This window comes from Ichthyophthirius multifiliis, assembly GCF_000220395.1.
Source record: "Ichthyophthirius multifiliis unplaced genomic scaffold scaff_1120509250186, whole genome shotgun sequence".
NCBI lineage: Eukaryota > Ciliophora > Oligohymenophorea > Hymenostomatida > Ichthyophthirius > Ichthyophthirius multifiliis.
The window spans coordinates 33,095-57,695 of record NW_004086996.1 but is presented as its reverse complement, the minus strand read 5'-3'; the positions used below and the strand labels follow the sequence as shown (position 1 = coordinate 57,695).

At 19.3% G+C, this 24,601-nt stretch overlaps 1 protein-coding gene across 1 annotated transcript, besides 11 other annotated features; it reads left to right on the top strand. All coding sequences in view use genetic code 6, as the record gives it.

Annotated features, from left to right (window-relative positions):
• Window positions 1-209: 209 nt before the first annotated feature.
• Window positions 210-255: a microsatellite.
• Window positions 256-8,757: 8,502 nt separating this feature from the next.
• IMG5_054610 (ubiquitin-like modifier activating enzyme 6, putative) lies at window positions 8,758-16,492 on the top strand (the record flags this gene model as incomplete). The annotated part of the gene is made up of 5 exons (XM_004037334.1): window positions 8,758-10,439; window positions 10,495-12,855; window positions 12,900-14,414; window positions 14,458-15,093; window positions 15,152-16,492. Coding segments are annotated over 5 exons (7,535 nt in total), but the record flags the coding sequence as incomplete, so codon positions are not given.
• Window positions 13,157-13,198: a microsatellite.
• Window positions 15,748-15,823: a microsatellite.
• Window positions 15,777-15,849: a microsatellite.
• A 272-nt stretch (window positions 16,493-16,764) lies between the features above and the next one.
• Window positions 16,765-16,822: a microsatellite.
• Window positions 16,823-17,009: 187 nt separating this feature from the next.
• Window positions 17,010-17,044: a microsatellite.
• A 1,156-nt stretch (window positions 17,045-18,200) lies between these two features.
• Window positions 18,201-18,249: a microsatellite.
• Window positions 18,250-18,378: 129 nt separating this feature from the next.
• Window positions 18,379-18,427: a microsatellite.
• Window positions 18,428-18,597: 170 nt separating this feature from the next.
• Window positions 18,598-18,636: a microsatellite.
• Window positions 18,637-21,944: 3,308 nt separating this feature from the next.
• Window positions 21,945-21,974: a microsatellite.
• A 2,580-nt stretch (window positions 21,975-24,554) lies between these two features.
• Window positions 24,555-24,601: part of a microsatellite that runs on past the window's edge.

The window sequence follows — 24,601 nt, the reverse complement described above, 5'->3', positions numbered from 1 at the left end:
TTTTAATATTTAAATTAATATTAAAAATTATGATAAAATATTAATATATATAATAAATTGAAATATTATAAATAATTAAACAAGTATATATATTAAATAATTTTTATTTATATATTTTTATATTTTATTTATAATTTTTTTTTATATATTATTTCTTTAAATAATATTAATATTTTTAATAAATAAATTATAATTTATTTTTCATACCCTTATATATTAACTTTAAATTAAATTTATATTTAATTTTTAATTAAAAAAAAAACACTAACTATTTTTGTATTTATAAAATAAAAAAATCTAAATTTATATAATAGAAAATAAATATTTGATATATATTTAATAATATTTAAATTTTTTTTTTTACAAAATAAAATAATAAAGATCAGATAAAAGAATAATAATACAAAAAGGAATAAAAAATAAATGAATAAATTTAATTAATTTTTATTCAATTAAACTACAAATTAATTAATTTTAGCACCTTAATTTCCATAAAAAAAATAAGATACAGTAATATAATAATCACTTTCTTAACCAATCATATTTAATGCATCTTGTGCTCGTCTTTGTCTATATAAATTATAACATTAAAATTAATAATTGGTCTTTTCCCCTACATAATTAACAGCAACAAACATAACAAATAATGCTTATTAGTAGTTATATGCTGTATCAACAATAGGATTTAATTCAGGAGAGCATACATGGGAATTTTATTGTCCTAATTCATGTAAAAATATTGAAATGGGAATAGTTTAACAAGATTAATATAAGGAAATACTAATTTCATTTAACACTACTACAGCAAGATATGTAAAATTTAATTTAAATTTTATTACTGGAGATTTAAATGTTTATCTAAATGGAAATAAATAAGATGCCAAATGTTAAAAAATTTCAATTAATAAAAATTAGGATAATATGAAATGGTTTCCTTGTATTAGAATTAGCGAAAAAGAAAATAGTGTAATTTTTAATCCTTTCTATAAATAAGTAAATAAATATTTACTTTTATTTATATATTTTTAATTTTTTATAAATTTTTAACAAAAAAATTATTTTTATTTAAATTCTGTTTCTGTTAGTTATTTTTTATTTTAGAATAATTTATTAAATATATAATAATTAAAAAAACATATATTAATAAATATATATAAATATAATATATATATATATATTTTTATTTTTATATAATTATATTTTTATATATATAATAAAATAAACTATAGCATCTATTTTAAAGTAACATTTGTTTCTAATAAAATGACATTTAAGAATGTGATATAATAAATATAGAAACAAAAATATAATTAATAATTTTAGATTTAGAAAAATACATTGAAAAAAAACAATAGCTTAAAAAAACATTGTAATGCAAATTATATTCAAATATTGATGAAAATATAATAATTGTACACTAAAATAGGTTAAAATTACTAAAAAAAAGCAAAAAAACAGGATAGTTTCCAATATAAGCTTCTATGTTTTAAAACATTCCTAAAGAAAAGACTGATTATATAATGCTTTTTATAGATAAAGACGAATTAATATATTTATTAAAAAATATTGAATGGAGATAAATAATTAAAGAAGGATTTTTACAATTAAATGACATTGAGAATTTAATAAATTTAATAAAACAAAGACAAAACTAAACAGAGAATATTATATAACTAAATCTATAATATATACAAGCAAAATTTTTTGTTGATTAAATAGGAACTTTTGTTGAAAAAAGTGAAATTAATAAAACTAAAAAGAAATCTTTATTATAAATAATTACCTAACTAGATGAATGTATATTTGCAATTACTTTACATGGATATTCTAATTAAGAATTAAGTTAATTATTTTCTTAAAATATGAATAGAAATCATACTTCTTTTGGGAGATTAGCCTCTCTTTTAAATTATACAAAATCTTCTTTTTAACCTATTGAAATTGCTGAAGCAGGAATTATAAATTTAAATGATAATTTAACTAACTTAAGGCATTTTTCATCTTTAGATGTTTAGTTGGAACCTCTAGAGTTAATAAATAAAGGAAATTTAGATGATATTTTAAAAGATTAAGTTCCTTTTAAAATGTATAAAATTATATATTTTACATATTTTTGTATTTAAAAAATAAATAAAAAAAAAAGATAAATGAGTTGTATTAATATTGAATTAAGTCATACTATTAATAATATCCCTTATGATGAACATGAAAATCATAAATTACTAAATAAAGATATTGTCGATGTTTTGTATTAAAGTAATAATTATTTTATCGCTTCTTTTTGCAAAACTGGATTTGTTAACATTTGGAACACTGAATGTACTCTTTTAAAAGTAGGAAGCTCTTAATTTGGTATTAATTAAGAAAATTAAGAAGCTTTAGGAGGATTTATAAATGAAAATAATAATAATTTAACAAAAAGGTTATTTATTGGAATTGTTTTAAAAGACTAAAAAGATAAATAAATATTGAAAGTTAAAAGATTTGGAGTTAAATAAGATTATATTTTATAATTTTTCAATAATAAAAATAAGCCATCTTGTTGTATATTGAATAATGAGTTAACTCCTTTTTTTGATACTAAAAATTAAGAAAATACGCTTTTTAGAAATAAAAATAATAGACAAGTAATTGAAAGCTTAATTCCTGCTTTTTTAAGATAAAATTTTCTTAAAGAAATGGATGGATTTTTGGAAAGTGTTTTTGAAAAAGACTTCTTATTTAATGATAGTGAAGAATTTCTTGATATCCAAAGTAAAAGTGAAGGTGAAGAGGAAAATAAGATTTTTATTTTTTTGAAAAAAAAAGAAGACTAAATTGAAAAAGTTCACATCAGAATTTTAAAAATAAAAGCCTTTTTTTCAGGAGAATTTGATTTATTTTTAGAAAAAGAAGTTTTTGTGAATTTAAATGAAAAAATTTATAAAATATGTACTTTTTTTAATAAAGAAGATTTTTTTTTTTTAATTTCTAATAAAAGAATTATATGTTGGAATGAAAAAGAAACAAATGAGATTTGTCAAATTGATAATTTTAATGTTAATATATTTCAAAATTCTACTTTTTAAAATTCTTTTAGTATTTTTGCTTAAAAAGAAGAAATTTCTTCTATTTTTGAAGTTGAAGTTTAAAATTTGCTAAAACCATAAGAATTTACTTTTAAAAATATTTCTGATTTTTAAAATATTCTTAATACTTTTAAAATATCTAAAAAAGGATTTTTGTCTAAAAATTGCATATCTAGTATTAATAATTGTGTTATAAATAAACTTGATAAAACACATTTATTTAAAAAATTTGCTAATATTAAATTTCCTCCAAAATAAAAAATTTATAAAATTTCAATTTATATTAAAGATAAATAAAACTTATTACCAAAACAATATAAAAGATAAAATAAATAACAAATAAGTATATTAAAAGCCAATAATATACCTTTATCTTTAGTGAATTAAAAAGGATCATCGTTTTCATTTTAATATTAAGTATTTTATATATATTTGAAAATATATATATTAAAAAATAAAACTAAAGGAAAGTTAAATAACATATCCATCAAAAGATATATTTTTAGCAAACTATCCTCATTCATGTTTTATATTCAGACATTAACACGAAAAATCAATGATAATACAAAGCATATTAATAAATTCATCTAAAGCACCCTCTAAAGGCGGATTTCCAATCGGAAGTGGTTTAATATTTACTGGAAATTATATAAGTTAATTCGAAAATTCTTTTTCTTAATATTCTCATATTAAAAATTTGAAAGAGTATTCTATCTGGAAGGAAAAGAAAAATGGTTATTTTAAAAGAGAAGATCCAATAGGCTTTTTTATGTTCGAAGATGGAAAAGAAAGCATAAAAGTATAAATGGATAGAATAGTTTAAGGCAAATATGTTCATTTATTGCCTACTAATTTTAGAGTTTTTCCTAATGACTATTCGGAATTTTTTGATAAATAATTAATTGAAATTTAGTATTTCGGTGTTTAAGGGCTAGAGTTGGATGATGATTATTGTACTTTATAGGATTTAAATGATGAATTATGTAATAAAATATATTTGCCTCCTAATTAAAAAGAATTTTTGGTAAATATTTCGGCTAAATTTTGTGGTTAAAATTAGTTTTAGGAATTAAATTTTGATAATTTGTAGATATCATATTAAATTGCTCCTGATTTCATATTTAAAAGTGATAGTTTTTTATAACAGGGGGTTTAAATTGATATTTAAAGTGATATATTTAACTAAAAAGGTTGCGAAGAAATAAATATTAATACAAAAGGAAGCTTTATTGTAGAAATTTGGGAAGAAAATGAACGAAATGAAAAAATTATATAATAAAAGGAATATTAAGATGTAAAAAATGATGGAATAATAAAAAGTTTAATTGAAGAATTAGGATAAGAAGAAAATTGGGAAAAAAAATAAGTTTTAATAAAAATTATAATTGAAACTTTAAAAAGAAAAGAATAAAAAGGATTAATTTTTGATGAAGATGAAGAAGCCAGTTTTTTTGGTAAAAAGGATTTGTTTTTGAAAGAAATAATAATTAAATTTAATATTTGCGGGACTGCAGAATATTGGAATAATTTTTTTTTAAAATTATTATTTTTTTTAATGGAAAAAAGCAATATTTTAAAAGAAAAAATCGAAAAAGTTTTTATAAACAATTTATATGAAATTCTTTTAGTTAAATATGAAAATTTGTTTGCTTTTTTGAATTCTTATAATCAAATATTTTAACAAAATAAAGATTTTTTAATGAACATAGTTCCAAATTTAATAAAAATAATTGAAAATATATGCTATAAATATACAAATAATGAAAAACAAAAAATATATAAAATTTTAAGAAATAATTTCTAAATATACGACTTTATTTTGGAAAAAAAAACTATTAAGAAAAATGAAAAAGAAAACAAAATTTTCTTCATATAAAATTTTGGACTTCATAAAATTACAGAAAAAGATTCAAATAGTTTATTTTTTATAATTGATTTAGAACAAAAATACACGATAAATAAAATTTATTTGCTTTTTGAAAAAGTCAACCAACCTTGTGCAGCTAGAATGAATATTCAAATATATAAACTTAATTAAAACGGTAGAAAAAAAATTAAATATATAAATGATTATAATACTTGTGTCCTTAATTAGCTTGTTAATTTATCTTATGAGGAAAATATACACTTAACTCATTTATAAAAAAAAGTACATATGTTAGGAATCTAAAACTTCAAACCTTTTTCATCTAGATTTCTAATTGTTTAAATTTATTTAGGGTTTTTAGCATACTGCCCTTAAATGAATGAAATAAAGCAAGCATAATTATTATAAATAACGCCTTTAATAAATGGCTAAAAAAAAGTTTAAACAAAATCTAAATCTATAAATGAAAAATTAATTCTGAATAATTAAAAAATTGATTTTTAAAAAATTGAATGGAAAGAAGATACGTGTTTAATAGAGGAAGAAATTATATACGGAGATGATTTAGAAAAAATTCAAAAAAAATTGATTTTCGCTTTATAATAAGGCAATAAAAATGATGAGGAAAAAATTAAAAAAATGTGCATCTTTTTATCCTAAAAAATTAAAAATTTTGAATTTTCAGATGAAGAAAAAAATAATAATATAGAATTTTATGCCAATTTAATGTCATCTATTGCACTTTTTTTTAATTCTATTTAAAATTTTGTAACTGAAGATTAATCTATATTTACTTTTGATAAGGTATTATTAACCAAAACTATTTTTACGGCTTTTTTTTAAGATGATTATGTTGAATTATAAACAAAAATTAAACCATTTTTAATTAATTTTGTGTGCTTTTTTATGGATAAAGATCAGTTTAATTATTTTTTAAATGAATTAATTAATTCAAATTTAATGGCGAATTAATAATAACAGGTGAAATTTATAGATAATGTGAAAGATTTAGTTGGAAAAAATAGCTTTAATGTTCTTGAATATTTTTTAATATAAATTTAAAATAAAAAATTAATTGAAAATGAATGCTTTTTCAATTATTATATATCTATTTTAAATTAAAACGATAACTTCTAGCATTTAATTAATTCTAATTTTGAATAAAGCGCATTTATAGTCTACTAAATATGCTTTTTAGCAATTTAAAATTAAGTAGATGATGATATTATTGCATATTTGTTTGATTTTTTGATTAAAATTATTTCAAAAGCTGACAAAAATTAACTAAGAAATGTCTTTTTATTTCTTTTTCAATAAAATTCTGATGGATCTTTAAGCTTTTTTAAAATTTTAGATATTTCTTTTAGTAATTTGACTATTGAATAAAAATTGGAAACTATTCTTGATTTATTTATTAATATATTATAAAACGTAATTAATTTATATCATTTTTTTTTTTAAAAAAAATATATATATGATTAGGAAGAAGAAGAAAATGATATGGAAAATAGTTTAATTATATTGTTCTATATTTAGAAATTTTATTTATAAAAATAAATATAAAATCCTTTGAACTTATTTTGGGTTAATTATATTATTAATGCTTTTGAAAAGGTATATTTATTTTTTAATTATAATTTTCATATTTTATTATTTATTTACAATTTTATTTAGATATAAAAATTCTTAAGAAATATGTTTTTACTAAAGTAAACTTAAAAAAGAAAAATGTTAGGTTTAAATAGAAAAAACTCCACTTCTTCTAGAAAAAATAGTGAAAATATTGAAGAGTTATAATAATTATTTGATAAAAACTAAGATTAAGTTTTATAAAGCAATTATACTAATACAGATATAGAAATATAAAATGTAAAAACATATATATCAATTTGCAAAGATATATACAAAGCAATACTATTCCCATCTTTTATATAATTTTTAATAAATCAATATTCTTTATCTAATGAAAATATATAGCTTTTTATGTAAATATCTTAGATTTTATCTTAAACAAAAGATTAAAAAATTCTAGAGTACTTTATTTAAATATAAGACCTATTTTTCAATATTTAAAATGAGAATTAAAAAGCAATGTTATGCTAAGAAATAATAAAAATAGCTCAAAATGTAATGATATAATTAAATTCTTAATAGTAGTGCGAATTTTGTAATAATATTATAATTTAATAAATTCTTAATTTAGATCCATTAAAAAAATATAATAAAAATATAATTTAGGGTTATATAAATATTTTAATAACTCCTTAATATATTTAACAACAATAAACACTATAATAATAATAAACCTAAAAAATACAATAGTAAAGTTAAGCACAATCTTAAATCTTATTTTAATATCCTTTATAATCTTATTCATATAATTAATATAAATAATTAGAATGTCCCTCATTAAAGTCTTCATAACTAAAATAATCTTCTTAAGGTTTAGGAAGAACCAACATTGAAGGAATGCAAAATCTTCTTACCATAATTAGCAAATATCTTCTTTAGAATTTAAATTTTTTAGGATTAGAAAGTATATAAATGTCGGATTAAGAAACAAACGATAAAATAATAATAGGATAATTATAAAGTGAATTAATAATAAACATTTATACAACAAATAATAATTTAGGAATTGTGGAATTAATAAAATCCGAACAAGGAATAAATGAGGGAATTTTATAAGAAATAATAAGTTGGTATTTAAAAAATTAAACTTAAGATGAAAACTAAAATATTAATAATAATAATAATATAAATAATAATATTACTTTATATTAGCATAGTTCTCCTTCAATTATTAACTTCAGAAACCTGTGTGAAAACTTAAGAAAACTATTTATTTAAATAATTGAATATAATCCGAAATTGACCTAAAGATTTTTAAAAGTACTCATTCAAACGCACTAAAATATGACTTTTTTAGAAAAAGGAAAAGTCAATTTACATAAAGTATTTTTATTAACAAAAATAAATAAAAATTTCGAATAACTAATTCTTCTATTTTGGTCTTAGACATCCTTTGACATTCGCTAATATTTCCTTGTTGAAATTAAAGGATTAGAAAATATAATTAACATGATATAAGGACACAAAATATACAATTAAGACCAAATAATGATTCCAAATGAAGAAGAATGTTGTCAAAAAGTAAATCTTTTGCCTTTAGAAGGGTAATAATTTTCTTATATATAATCCTAATATATGGATTGGACAATAAATAAAAAGGGAGTAAAAAATAACATCCTTTTTCATACAATGAACGATAAATTTTATGATGAAATATCTATTTTAGTAAAACTTGATAGAATAGTTTTCCCAAAAAAAATAAGAATTGGTTTTAATACTTTTTGGGCTGATTACAGTGATAAAATAGTAGGAAGCCCTTCTTAAATTATTATCGAAATGGGCAAATTTTAACATACTTTATAATGTTTTGGTAAACTTTCTAATATGGAAGATGAAGGATATACCAATTTTGGAGTAAAGGTCTTCGGGAAAAACATATGGAAGGATTCTTAGGCAAATCTACCCGAAATTTAATTTATTAAATTTAGAATTTTTAGACCTAATGTTTGCTTTGTTGAAGATTTGTCTCTTTTGGCCAACAAAATGTTCTAAAATTTGGCTATCTCTATTTCTTTTTTATCTATTGTAGGATTCCCATAAAATTCATTTTCTAAATAAATAAATAAATAAATTATTAATTAAAGCTTTATTCAAACTGCTTTCTTTTTAATTGGAGAAATATGCAGTAATTTTATTTTAACAATATAAATAATTTTTATTTATATATATGTATTTTTTTTTTTTTCATAGATCAAGAAAATTTATAAAATATAAATTTGGATTATATAGTTTAATAAGTAAGGGAAAAAGTTGGACTTATATTTGCTTTCTTACCTGATTATGACTAAGAATTAATGCCTTTTTTAATTTTCTTAAGCTCTAAATTTTAAGATTTCGGTGAATTTTTAATTTCTTATTGTCTGTAAGAAGAGTAGTTTTCATGCTAGGAAATTTATTCATAATTAATAATGTTAATAATAATTAATTCATAAAGTACTGAATTACTAATTAATCGTTTAGTTAAATTATTTGATTTTATAATCAGGAAAAAAGAAAACCTCGTCAATATTTAAAATTATTTGCATGCATTTGTTAATATTATTAGATTTTTAAATACTAAAAGCAAATTAGAAAAATAAAAAATAAACAAAACTTTAGTTTAATCTTTCGATTTAATTTACTAAATATTTCAAATTTTCGAAAATCAGTAATTTTTGTGTAATAAAAGCTTAATCAAATTTATTATTAATTTATTGGATTTGCCATCATGTATTTCAATTGAAAAAAACGTCGAAATAATGGAATAGACACTTAATTATCTATGGCAAAATGCAGAACTAAATCCTGAATTATACGATGTTATAAGCGTAATTATAAAAGGAGGCAAAAAATAATGTTTTGAATGGTTTAAAAGAGAAAAAATCATTGAAGAAATAATAGAAAAACACCAAAAATACACTGGGATAAATAATAAATATTCATAAACGAATAGCTTATTGAATATATTAGTTTCCTTAATAGAAAATTGTGAAATAAAGGAACAAATAATATTAAAAGAGGAATTTCATATAAAAATATATAAAAAGTATCTAGAAAAATCAAAATAAAGTAACATAAACTATTCATTATTAGTAGAATTTATGAAGAAATGTGTAATTGAAAATGATTAAGAGAAAGAAAAATTAATTAAAATTATGAAAAAAGATATTATTTATTATTAAGAAAATGAATTTATTAGTAAATTTTTCCTTCCTTTTTTAAAATCTATGAATGTTCTTCTTATTTCCTTTCATGTATTTGATTCTATCTCTTCAACGTGGGTATTCGAAAACAAGACCTTAATCAAAATTCTTGGAAACAATAAACTTAATAATTTCAACATTTAAAATAATAACAATTCTTTATGCAAAATATCTTCTTCTTTATTATCTAATAGATAAAATGACATATTTTCTTAAACAATTAAAGACCTTACTGAAAAAAGCGGACTTTATAAAGTTCTACGTAATCAAGAATGGATACTGACACTTTCTTAGAATTAAGATAGTATGGAGGCTCTAGTTCAACCTTTAAAAAAAAAAGTATTAACAAATGCACCTTTTGTTATTATTATCTAAGGGTCTAATGCAGGAAATAAATGTGTTTGTGGAGTTTTTTCTTCATAAGGAATGCAGCCTTGTGCTGAAATATCTGGAGATTTTGCTAATGAAGAAAACTATGTAATTCCAAAAGAAGATGATTGCTTCATTTTTTATTATGAAGATAATTATGAAATGCATTTTAATGCTCAAGGAGATTAATGGGGTAATTTTTCTTTTTCTGATGATTTTGGAGCTTCTTTGTCTTTCAAATATAATAAAATAGATCGAATTACTCTTTGTTTTAATTTTAATTCTTAGAGTTATGTCGATATTAATTTATATGATATGAAAGTAATTAATTTTATTAAAAAAATAATAATAATATCAATATATTATTAAAAAATAGCCTATAGATAAAGATTAAAGTAATTTTCCACACGATGTTCCAGCAGATTTCTTATTCGAAAAAGCTGAATATTATACATTAAAATAAGATATAGGTAAAGGAATATTAGACAAAAAAACAAATAGAGAAAGCTCATTTTAAAAATGTGATTTTAGCGACAAACTATTTGTATTTGATAAAAATAAACTTCTCGAAGAAAACAATTTACATAAATTATATAGAATTAACCCTATTTATTATATAAATGCAAATACTAAAATATCTCAAATTGTAAAAAACGTCAAAATTTAAGGAATGTAATTAAAACGAAAAGAAGAATTAAGTTTACAAATAAACGACCAATAAGTGAATATAAATAGTAATGAATAAATCATGAATTTCAAAAATACTTAATAAAATGGGATTATTGATGTTTTTTTGGATATTTCTTAATTATTTGAAACTTAGTCAATTTAATAAGTACCTTCTATCTTAAACGAAAAAGAAGATTATCCTATATTTTAATGTTTTGAAAAATTTGAAGGAATTAAAGAAATTATTAAGGTTGCTGAAAAAAGATTATTGGAATGGGAAAATCAAGAAAAGGCTAATAAGTGGATACTTTTTATTTAAGAATTAAATGAATTTGCTCAAATAAAAGATTTTATGCATAGTTTTATATAAAATGAATATCTTCTTGAAGTTCTTTTAGATTTATTAGCTATAAATCAAGATAGAAAATAAATATAATAAGATGCCTCATTAAATAATATTAATAATCTTTAATTAGTAAATACAACTAGTAAAGCATTAGATATTTTCAATTCATCAAAAAAAGAATAAAAAGTAACCCCAAATAAATGTAATTTAAATGAATCAGAAAACGGTAATTTTTTAGAAGAAAAAGAAGAAAAAATTGTAAAGAGTTTGTATAAAATACTGCAAGAAGTATTATAAAAACATCCTTCTTAACTATCTAATGACTTTTTTAGACCAATTCTAAATAGAATCTAATAGATATCAAAAGAAAATCCTAGATAAAAAAAATAAAAATAATAGGAAGAAGAAAAATAGCATAATATACAATAATAATAAAATCAAACTTAAGAAGAAGAAATATAAATTCAATAAAAAATATAAGCAAAATCAGGTATTGGATATGCATCTGATGCAAATCATAATAATCAAAAATGGAATATTAACGAATACGTAGAAGCTAAATAAAATAGATCTGAATAGCTTCTATAACTCTTGGTTATTTTAGAGTTTTCTCTAGACAATAAACAATTTTTGAACCCTTCGCATGAATTTTTCGATATTATTTGCTAAAGTAGTCTTTTACCTTTAATTGAAAGTGCTTTAAGAAGTGGCTCTTTATTAGATATTTCTAAAGAAAGTGAACTTTTTTTTACTTATTTAAGAATTATTAAGGTTTTTTCAACACATTAGAATTTAGTTTCATTACTTTTTGATTTAGGAGATTAATATATTCCTTTATAAACTTAAAGTATTTTTACTTTAATCTCTTAATTGAAAAATACGGCTGACATATTTCTTTAATGTTTGCCAAAAGAAAAAAAGAAATCAGATGAAGAAACATATTAAATCGCAATAAAAACAGAAGAACTTTATATACACTTAAAAAAAGTTGAAGAAAATTAATAAAATTTTTAGAAAAAAAATGAAAATAATAATTTTTTTGATCTATAATTAAGTCCTTCAGAATAATACAAAAAGTTTCTTGCCCCTCTCAGATTCGGATATATGAGCATGAAATATGAAAATAATTATAAACATTTTTATTCCTCTTATATAAGCTAAAATAACAATCCTTCTCAATAAAAAATTGTAAGACTTGCATAAGAACTTTCCGATATGTACAATAGCCTGCCAATTGATATCACCAATAGCATTTTTGTTAGATGTGATAATCTAAGAGTTGATCTTTTGAAAGTCCTTATTACTGGATCATCAGGTACTCCTTATGGACATGGAGCTTTCCTTTATGATGTATTTTTTGAAGATACTTATCCTTAAACACCACCAAAAGTAACCCTTGTCACTACTGGGGAATCAAAAGTTAGATTTAACCCTAATTTATATAGTTGTGGAAAAGTTTGTTTATCTTTATTAGGAACATGGAGAGGGAATGCTAGTGAAAATTGGGATCCTAAAATAAGTACTCTTTTATAAGTTTTGTTAAGTTTACAGGCTATCATTATGACTGAAGATGTCTATTTTAACGAACCAGGTTTCGAAGGGTAAGCTGGAAGTGATGAAGGTGAAAAAAAAAATAGAGCATATTAAAATATTGTAAAATATTGCAATATCAAATTTGCTATGATTGACTAAATTTTAAATCCTCCCAAAGGTTTTGAAGATGTATTTTATTTAAAAAAGAAAAAAATATTTAACAAAACATAAAGGTCATATAAAGGCATTTTTATATTAAAAAAAATGAAATTCTATCAGAAGTTAATTAGTGGATTGCTTAAGCCGAATCAAATGATGTAAACTATACAGGCTTAGTTTATGGTCATAACACTTTATGGTGTTAAGAGTTCAGTTAACCAAATAAATACAAAGAAATGCTTATAGAATTAGTGACATAATTAAATAAAACTTTAAATTAAATACCTTCTCCCAAAACAACTGTTCCACAAAAAGAGACAACATAAGAATCCAAAAAATAAATAAAAAAAAGCAAAAATATAACTTAAAAAAATTAACAATAAGAATAAGAGGAAGAAATAGACGTAGAATATGAAGATCAGGAAAATACAATTAAAAATTTTTTAGATATAAATGATGAAAATGTAAAAGATAGATGGAGTAGATATATTTGTGCTATGGGTGTAGACTCAGTAAATAAGCAATCAAAAAGTTCTGTTTTTTAAATTGGTTTAGGTCCTCTAGGAGTAGAAATTGCTAAAAATATAATACTTAGTGGAGTTAAAAAGCTTACTATCCAAGATTCTAAGAAAGTCTAAAAGGAAGATTTATTCGGCTAATTCTTTATAACAGAAAAAGATTTAATTGAATAAAGAAAACGCGTTGATAGTTGTTTTAATAAACTTTAATAATTAAATACTTATGTTGAATTAGAAAAAAATACTGAAGAACTAAACGATAATACTGATTTAGAAAAAAAATTTAAATTTCAAGACTATGATGTTCTTTTGATTACTGAATTTATTCCTTTCGAAATTTAAATAAAAATAAATGCTATTTGCAGAAAATTTGGAATTAAATTTATTTCTGTGTTTATTTTAGGTACTTTTGTTTTCTTTTTTAATGATTTTGGTGATTCTTTTGAAGTTTTAGATAAAGATGGAGAAGAAACATAATTATATAATGTCAAGTAAATATTTATAGGAGAAAATAATTAACAAACTGTGCATTTAAATTAAAAACATAACTTCGAAGATGGAGATTATGTTGCTATTTTAGATGAAAAAGAAGCTTTGAAATATTAAAATTATAGTTTTTAAGAAGAAAATTTACATAAAATTAGTGTTTTAAACCATAATTCTTTAATATTACATCCTAATTAAAATAATAATTAATATAAACAAAATATTTATTCAATTATTAAAGTTAAAAAACCTATTTTATTGAAATTTAAACATTTAAAAAATGTACTTTTTAATATAGAAAATGAAAATGAAATACCTTTTGATGATTCTTTGAAATTTTATGACTTTGAAAAAATCGATAATTTGCATATTTTGCATTAAGCCTTTTTATGTTTAGATATATTTTTTTAAATGAATAAAAGGTTGCCCTAAGCATGGAACAAAGATGATGCTTATAAATTTATTTAAATTTATAAATAAAAATACGTTAAAAAAGTTTAAGAAAACGATACAGATTTATGTAAAAAAACTCTTTAATTTTTAAATTTGTTTTCCTAAACATTATCTGGTGTTTTACCTCCTTTAGTATTTTTTTTTTTTTTTTTTATAAATAATAAATTTATAATAGTGTGCATTTGTTGGAGGATTTACTACTTAAGAAATTTTTAAAGCAATAACAAATAAATTTATGCCTACTAAATAATTATTTTATATGGATTTCTGTGAATTAATACACGAGGAAAAATAAGATGAAGAAAAAAAAGAGCAAGATGATAATAATAGCAATATTAAAAATCCTTTAGAAATAATTATAGGAAAATAAGCATATTAAAAAATTAAATAATCTAAAGTTTTTATGGTTGGCTGTGGAGCTATTGGTTGTGAATTATTAAAAAATTTTGCAATGATAAATGCTTGTATAGAAGGTACATTAACAATTACAGATCCTGATTATATTGAGAATTCAAATTTGAACCGTTAATTTTTATTCAGAGAAAAACATATTAAAAAATCAAAATCTTTAACCGCCTAAGCTGCTGTAATTTAAATAAATCCGAATTTAAAAGGACATGTAATAGCAAAAACAGAAAAATTAGAAGAAAACACCAAAAACATTTTTACTGATAAATTCTTTGAATAGCAAAATATTGTTGCTAATGCTCTAGATAATGTTTAAGCTCGAAAATATGTAGATTCTCGTTGTGTTATAACCCGAATACCTTTATTAGAGTCTGGAACTTTAGGTCCTAAAGGACATGTTTAAGTATATTTTTTTATTAATTTTAAGTATATTATTTTTTTATTAATAAAAAAATAAAAAGGTTATAATACCTTATTTAACAGAATCTTATTCTAGTTAAGCGGATCCTTAAGAAGATAATAATACAGATATTCCTTATTGCACGTTAAAAATGTTCCCAGAAGATACAATACATTGTTTAGAATGGGCTCGTGATAAATTTTCGAAGATATTTAGTTTAAAACCTAAAAAAGCCGAAAAAGTATTAAGACAATATATTTCTGACAAAAATGGATTTATTCAAAATCTTAAAAATGATGAAGACTAAAAATTACCCTATGTAAGCTTGAAAATTCTAAAAAATAAACCGAAAAATTGGGAAGATTGTCTTTAAAAAGGTATTTAAAAGTTTTAGAAATATTTCCGATTAGATATTATAAAATTATTACAATAATATCCTAAAAACCATAAAACTAAAGATAATTAATATTTCTGGAAACCCCCAAAACGTATTCCTAATGAAATAAATTGCCTAAATTTAAAAAATTAGTTTCATTTATATTTTATCCAATCTTTTTCTGCATTATATGCCTAACTCTTTAATATTAAATAGGGAGATGATGAAAAAGCTAATATTTAATTTATTGAAGATTAATTAAAAAAGTAAAATATTTTTATAGAAGAAAAAGAAGGATAAATAAAATAATAAAAAGAAGAATAAAAAGAAGAGAAAAAAGAAGTGTAAAAAGAAGAAGAACAACAAGAAGAGTTAAATGAAGATGATAAAAACACAAAAAAATTTACAAAAACTTTAGAAGAATAAAGCATTATAATAGAATAATTAAAAGATACATTAGATAAAGAAAATGTGTTTAAAATTCAAAATATAGATTTTGAAAAAGATAATAAAATACACATAGATTTTATTTATTCTTTAACAAATTTAAGGGCAAATAGTTATTCCTTACCTGAGATGAATTGGTTTACTTGTAAAATAAAAGCTGGTAAAATTGTTCCTGCATTAGCTTCTACAACAGCTTCTATAGCAGGGCTTTAAGTTATTGAGTTTATTAAATATATGTAAAATAAAAAAACCTTAATGAGAAATTCTTTTCTTAATTTAGCTGTGCCTATTATATCAGTTAGTGAACCAGGTTAAGCTAAAAAGAAAAAAATTAACTCTTTATTAGAAATTGATCTATGGGAAAGATGGAATTTCCAAGTTACAGATTAAATGACTCTTTCTTAATTACTTTAATTAATTTAAAAAGAAAAATAAATTTAACCTTATAGTGTACTTTTTGGTTAAAAACTTATCTTTTCTAAATTAATGGGTGACAATTAAAATATCTTATAAAAGAAAATTAAAGACCTTATTGTAATTATTTATTAATTAAAATTTATTTATTAATTAATAGGTTGATGATAATGATGATATTTTAGATTATGTAGATTTAACTATTACTTTTACACTTATTGGATAAAATGAGATTTTAGAAGATTTGCCAACTGTCCGTATTATATTTGTTTGATGATAAATTAATTATTTTATATTTATTTCCCATACATTTCTAAATTTTTAATTTTTTTTTTTTTTTAAATAACAATGACAAATTATATTTTTGTGTTAAGAAATATTAACTATTTTAAATTTTAAACTGTTATTTTCAAATCAAAAAGATAATGGAAGAATTTAAAATATAAGTAAAATAAAAAATAAAGTGAAATAAAACAATAAATGATAATATAAAAAGATAAAAAATAAAGAAAATTAATGGATAAAAGAAAAAGCAATTTTAGAGCAAAAAATAGAACTTTTAGAACTTTAAATATCAGATTAAAAATAAAGAGAATAGAATTTAATAAAAATGAATGAAACATACATGGAAACTTTATCATAACTAAACAATTATGAAAAACGGGGAAAAGTAATATAAATATAAAAATAATAATAAAGTTAAAAATAATAATAAAGAAAGAATAAACTAAGGAGATAAAATTCCTATTAGAACAAATGGATAAAGACGCAGAGATAAATAAGATAAAAGTTTAAGAATAAATAGTCAGAATTTAAAATGAGGTAAAATATTTCAAAAGTATTTTTTATAAATTATAAACAAAAATAAAAAAGAATTAGGAGCTAAATAAAAGTTTGTATTAACAATAGTTAAAGTTTTCCAATATTCAACACGAATAAGAAAAATAAATAATTAACCTTCAAAATGAAAAAAAATAATTAGAAACGCAAATAAAATAAATGTACGAATAACAACAATAAAAAGAAAAATAAGAATAACTTCAATTACAAAAAAATTTAGTATAAAAGGATATGTAAATCAAATAAATTTTAGCATTAAATGAATAAAAAATTATTAACTTAAAATAAAACTATGAAGAATAAATAAAAAAGTACGAGCTTTATATTGATGATCTTCATAATTTACAAAGATAAGAAAGTTTAATTCAAGAAGAAAATTTAAAACATGAAATTTTACAAAAAGAAAAAGAAATCATAGACGATAATTAGAATATTTTATGTTCATCTATTTAACCTTAAATTAATTATTACTAATTTGAAAAATTAAAATTCTTTGAATAAGAGTTGAATAATAAAAATAATATAATTTAAATTTTGAAATAAGAAATTAAATAGCTTGTCGAAAACTTATATAATGTTTAGTAAAAAGTAACAGCAGAAAGTTAATAATGTTAAATTTCTTTAAGCTAATATTCTATTTCATAAGGCTTTTAAAAATTTTTTAATAAAATAATTAAAATTCATCCTTCAATAATATATAAAAATAAGATAATTTGAAACAATTATAACCTTAAAGTAATAATGACTTCTATAACAATAATGAATTTACATCAAGATTTAATCATGATTTTGAATAATCTGCAATGTATAATCTATAGGACTAAATTAGAAGTTAATAAATGTTTAGCATTTATTGAATTACTATTTAGTATATGTTTAATATATTTATATGAAATTAAGTAATAATAAAATATTTAGTTGAATTTATAATATGTATTTTATTTTATTTCTGTAATTTATTTTAAAAACTAATTTTACAACATAAACAACCGTGAAAAAATAGGTAAAGATATTTTTTTTTTGATTCAATTTTTAAAAATAAATATAAATATAATATAAACAAGAAATAAATATAAATATAATAAAATAAATTTATTTTTAATTGTAAAATGATATTTTATAATTGATAACAATTTAGATTATTTAATTTCATTATTTTTAAAAAAATACATAAATACAAAATAATTATTAGACATATACAATAAAAATTATTATCCATTATAAAATAATTTAATTTATCCATTATAAAATAATTTAATTATTTCTGTAAAATTTACTTTTATTAAGTTTTTTTAATATTTAAATTTTAATAAAAGATCCAGGTATATATGTATATATTTTTAAACAATTTAGTTTAATTTGGTTAATACAATCATAATAATAATTAGTAAAATAATAATATGATAAATATTACAAAATTTCATTGTAAATTTATTTACAAAATGTTTATTAAAAAATTTTATTTAAAATAAATTTTTTTTCTAATTAATATCTAATATAAAATTTTTTAATTTGAATTTGATTAAGTCGAAATTTTAAGAAAAAAGTGTTTTAGATTTATTTAGTTTTAATTAATGAATACTTAAAATATATTTATAATTAAAAAATTTTCATATAAAAAAATTATATAATAATGAATTAAACATTGTTTTTAAAAAAATAGAATAATCATAAAAACTATTTTTCATTAAAATAAATAATATTTAAATTATAAAAATACATTTTATTTATTATAAATAAAAATTCATATAAAAAATAATTTTCCATCAAGACAGAGCTTTATAACGTTAGTAAAGTCAATATCTCCACACATTTTGATAAATTCAGCTAATTTATAAGCATTTTAAAGACAAGCTGGTGATATGCTTTTTGTATGAAAAGTGAAATTAAGAAATACACTATTATAAATAAGATCTTGCAAATCGTTTAAAAGCTAAGCATCATCTTTCCTTTAATGTTTATCATAGTATAAAACACTATAAAGAATTGAAAAAGGACAATTGCTTACTTATTTTTAAGTAAATATAAAAAATTGCTTTTTGCTAAAGTTTTTTTCTATTATAGCACCTGTACCAGGATTATTAACACTTTATCTATTTTCTTATCCTTGTTATCCAGTAACATTAAAAGCTCTAAAACCAGTAGAATATTTACTAGTGACAAAAATAAGATTTTATTAATTAATTTTAGTCAAAGGTAATAAACAAGTAACTTCATTTTCTGTATTATGTAAATAATCTCCATCTCTCAGTAAAATAATCCATTAAGGCTTTACTTTATGAATAATTTAAAATTCATTACTAGCTTCATTTACAATATCTTTTACTTTCTTCTAGATTGCTTGAAGAACTTCATTTTAATCATTTTAATTATTTATAATTCTGAATATGCTAGAATATTTGGAGAATTATTTTGTTATAGAAAACGAAGCTGCGATTATAATTTTCTTTGAAAACTTTTATTTTAATACACTTATTCCAATCATAGTTGTAGGAGTTTCATAAAAAGGAAGATTCTTCACTTACCAAGGTGATTCTCCTAATTTAGCTTACATTTAAGCAAGAAATCTAATTGCAAAAGTATCCATATTATTTCCAACATAGGACTTTAAAGTATTTGCTTTAATTACTTAACAAGGAATAGAATGTTAACAAGTAACCAATATTTTACATTGTCTATAAAAAAAGTGAGTATCCATACTTTAATTGAATATTATAAGAACAAATATAGGTTTTATATTTTGAAGATTTTTATCAATTTCTTCTAAAAGTTCTGATTTTTTTTTGTATTTTTTAAAACTATATATTTAGGTTCAGTAATATCGTATAAGAAATATTATTTATATTAAGAAATCGTTTGACAAAGTACTTCACTTAAAGGAAGATCTTCTTATAAAACAAAAATTACCCAATTTTTGACTTCAGAAAACCTAAAAAAGCCAACATCGAAAACTGCCTTATAATTATAGTCAAAATCAGAAACATTTCTTTTACAAATTAATTCCGAAAGAGATTTTTCTTCGTTATTTTTCATTAATAAATTTAATGGTCTTAAATAGTTAAATCCTATATTTTCACATTAATCTTATATTTAAATACTCCAAATTTTTAACAATTCTTTAAATTATTAATTATTTTATAAAAACTAAAAATTGAAATCTTGTAAATATTTAAATGAATCAAAAGCATCTGAATAAAAAGTCAAGCCTAAATGCTCGTCTATTATACCTTTTTAAGAAATATTTCCTATTAAATTGCATAGGCTAGGTATTAAATAAACTTTATTTTTTGCTTTTCCTTTACATTTTAACATTGGTTAATCTTTAATTCTTATATTAATTTGATATTTCTTTTTTATATATTCTTCAAATTAAACCTTTTATCCATTTTTGTTCTCTAGAATAAAAGTATCTTAAGGCTTAATATCAAAACTAATGTCTTCTATTTTATAAAATATATTGTTTGGAACAAAATATTCGGTTTTTATTTCTTTTCCAATCAAAAAATTCCGAATATCTTCATTTGAATATTCATCATCTTGCATTTTTTTTATTAAATCATAAATTGATAATCTCATAATTCGTAAAGGAGTAGTATCTAATTATAAGCAAATTTTATTTTTAAAATCCACTATTTTAGGTCGAAAGCCTTTCCACATGAATGTTTAATATATTTAACCTTTATTTTTGCTTAATGCAGCATTTGGAGGATCTAAAGGATTATAATAGCTATTTTTATATTCTTAAAATTCAATACAAGCAAAAAGCTCTTTTTATAACTTTTCTAATATTTAAATTTTTTCTTCTTGTGATTAAACTATAGGTTATTCTGAATCATTAAATATTTGTATTTGATAATCTAAATATGTTTATTTTACTTCAGATAAAATTATTTGTGTATTTGTATATAATCTATACTTTAATGAAGATTATTAATCTATTGTGTCCTTATTTATTTAAACAAATAGTTATGCAGTCGTTTTTAATGTTAATTTTAATTTTTATTTAATTTCTTGAATTATTTAAGTTTTTTCTTATTTTGTTTTAGGGTTTGGAATTATTGTTACTTCTGATCGGTAAATAGGGGATTAAATATTTATTTGATAAAGATTTGATTATAGAAATAATTTATAATATTGTTATTGATAATCCATATTTTTTAAAAGACTTTTGTTTGTAATAAATATATAATTATTTTTAATTTTTTTGAATAGATCTTTTATTTTTACCTTATTTATATTTATATTTAGTTTAATATTTTTCGTGTTTTATTTAATCTTTTTTAATATAAAAAAAAATTAATATAATATATTATTAATCTTATTTTTTTTTTTTTAATAAATGACTGAAGTTATAAAATAAGTTTAATAATAATTAATTTAAATATAAACTTAATATGAGAGCATCAAATAATAGTATAGTAACCATAAAAAAATTAAAAATAAATTATAAATTTAAATAAATAAAATAAAATAAAATATTATTTATAATATTAGCTTAAGCGATTTAAAATAATGAATCATTATCTATTGATTCAGAAAAAGTAATAAAAAAGTATTATTAATTAAAAATCAAAAAAATAAGAATTTTGATTAATTTTATCAAGAATTATTAAAACTGAAACTATATTTTGATGAATCTTCTAAAAATATATAAAAAAGCATTGCTTTACATAAACTAAGAAATGAGTTTTTACTTTTATTTGATTAAATTTAATAAATTTAACTTTATATGTTATAATAAGAAAAGAAAAAAATTAGAATGTCGAAAGCAAATATAACATAAAATTCTAACACATAAATTTCTAACCAAAATAGTTCGAACGCATTATATTTTAGAATAAGTGATATAAATAGTTAGGATATCAATCTACCTCACATAGAAAATGAAAGTTATATTGATTATTAAGCATCTCTTAATTCATCACGTTTTTAAGATATACATGAAGATAAATCATAATATATCAAAAGTACTTATAAAAGCAAAAAAACATCAATTTATTAAGAGGATAGTGAAGAAAATAAAATATTTAGTAATTATATTCTTTTATTTTAAAAAGTTAAAAATGAATCTCACTATAATTAATCATATTTATTTTTAAATAAATTATATAGGATTCGAATAAAGGTTACATTAAATTAGTTAAATATTCAGGTATTCTTAATAATTGTATAAAAAAGAAGCCGATTAAGAGAAAACATAAAAATTAATAGAAGTTGATAATAAATATAATATATAAAATATTGAAATTTAATCAGAATCAATTGCTAAATATAATTTAAAAAATGAATAAGTAAATAATATTTTTTGTAGCAAAAAAAAAATTTTAATTTTGATTGGTGTTGTTATATTGATTTCTATATGCATAATTCTAATAATTTTACTTAAATGAAAAAAAGTTAATAAAACTATTTTTTTAGTTTTATAGATATAAAATAACTATTTATATTTTTTTTTTTTCTAAATGCTTTTATTTAAATCATTTTTATAAATCAAAAATAAAGAAAGCATTTTATTAATTATTAGAAAAATTTTAAATTATACTGGAAACATTCTTTTATATTTATTATATTTGTTATATTCTCTTTGTCTAATTTTTTGATAAAAGGTAATATTTTAATTAATTTATAACATCTCCATCTTTAATCCAATATTTTTGATTAATATGAGAAAACATATAAAAGTTTTTTAAATCTCTATTAATACTTAAATGTTATAATCTACAAATTCTATATTTTGGCTCTTACAGCTTTTTCCAATATTCAGGAATATCTATTCTACCTAAAGATTTTTATTTTCTAGTATAATTAGAAATAAATTTAGGTATTCTTTCTGAACATAATTTTTTTTAATTAAAAATTTTGTTATGAGCAAAATTTTATAGATCAATTTTTTAAAAAGTTTCTAAATCTAAATCATCTTCACTTTCTGTTTGATATCTATTAGTTTTATATATATTATTTATTTAATTATTTCTTAGTTTTAAAGTAAGTTCTCCTTTATTTAATTAAAAAATGGATACAATTATAATTATTTATCAGAAAATTTAATTATTTATAATTTACCTACTTATCTTATTGAAGAAGTATGTAACTCTTTAGAATTTTTCATTGCTTTTTAGTGAAAATAACTAGCCAACTCAACATCTCCTGTAAAAACAATATATTTTCCTAATAAATCATAAGCATTAATTTCATATTCTTCATTATTTAATTTCCAGGCAAGCTTAAGCATTTTTTTCAAATGAATAATAGCTTTATTGTAATTTCCAAAGGCACTATAAATTTCTGAAATAATCCGATATGATTTCAGCTTTTAAAGATAGCATTTTTAAATATTGCAATATATTCTATGTTCTTTAAGTAAAAAAATTGCTTTTTAATAATCTCCTAAGTCAGAAGCTAAATAAGCAAAAATGATATAATTTTGAGAATTTATTTCAATGTATTCTTATATTTTTAATGATTATTCCATTATTTTATTTAATACATTATATAATTCTTATTTTTATACGTCTGTTTGTTTTATTAATGAAATTAATTGGCCATATAAAGACTATAAACAATAGAATGTACTTAACTATTATTAATTGTTTTCTTAAGATTTTTAGTAATTGCTTATACATTGAAGCTTTAATTTCGAGTTTTTGATTTAATTTGTTTAATAATCAATATTAATCGTATCTATTTATTCTTTCTATGTTGTATAGGGTTGATTTGTACTTACAGATGTTTCGTGTGTTAAATTAATTTTAGTAGTAAGTATGCTTTTTTAACTAATTTTTGGAATTTTTAAATTAGATTTCGAATTAATTTATGGTAATAAAGAAGATTATTAGTGAATGCTTTAAATTTCTTTATTTAATTATTATTATTTTTATTTTTATTTTATTGCAAAATGATAGCTATAACTTTTTTATTTAATCATTTATTTATTGTTTAAATTTATTTAATTAATATTTTATTTAACGCAGTTTATAAATTTTAATAGAAATTATTTTGTATTAAGATGCTTTTAAATATTTTAATTTAATGACACCATGTATATTATATTTTTAATTTTAACTATAAACTCTTTATCTATATATAAAATATTTATTATTTTAGATTTTATTTATGTTTATTAATTTTTGTATTTATATCAATTTTATATTTTATAATTAAAAAAATATTTTATTTAGAATAAAAATAAGTGTTATAATTAAAAGGAAAATAATATTTAAAAAAATATAAATATATATATATAAATTGATATTAATAAAATTTCAAGAAAATGTATAAAATTTTAATTTTTTATTAAATTAAGATAAATAGCAAATAGTTTAATTTTTATATTATATTATGATATTGAGAAATAAATAATTCATATTTTTGAAAGATTTAATTGACAATATATATATATATATATATATATATATATATATATATATATATATA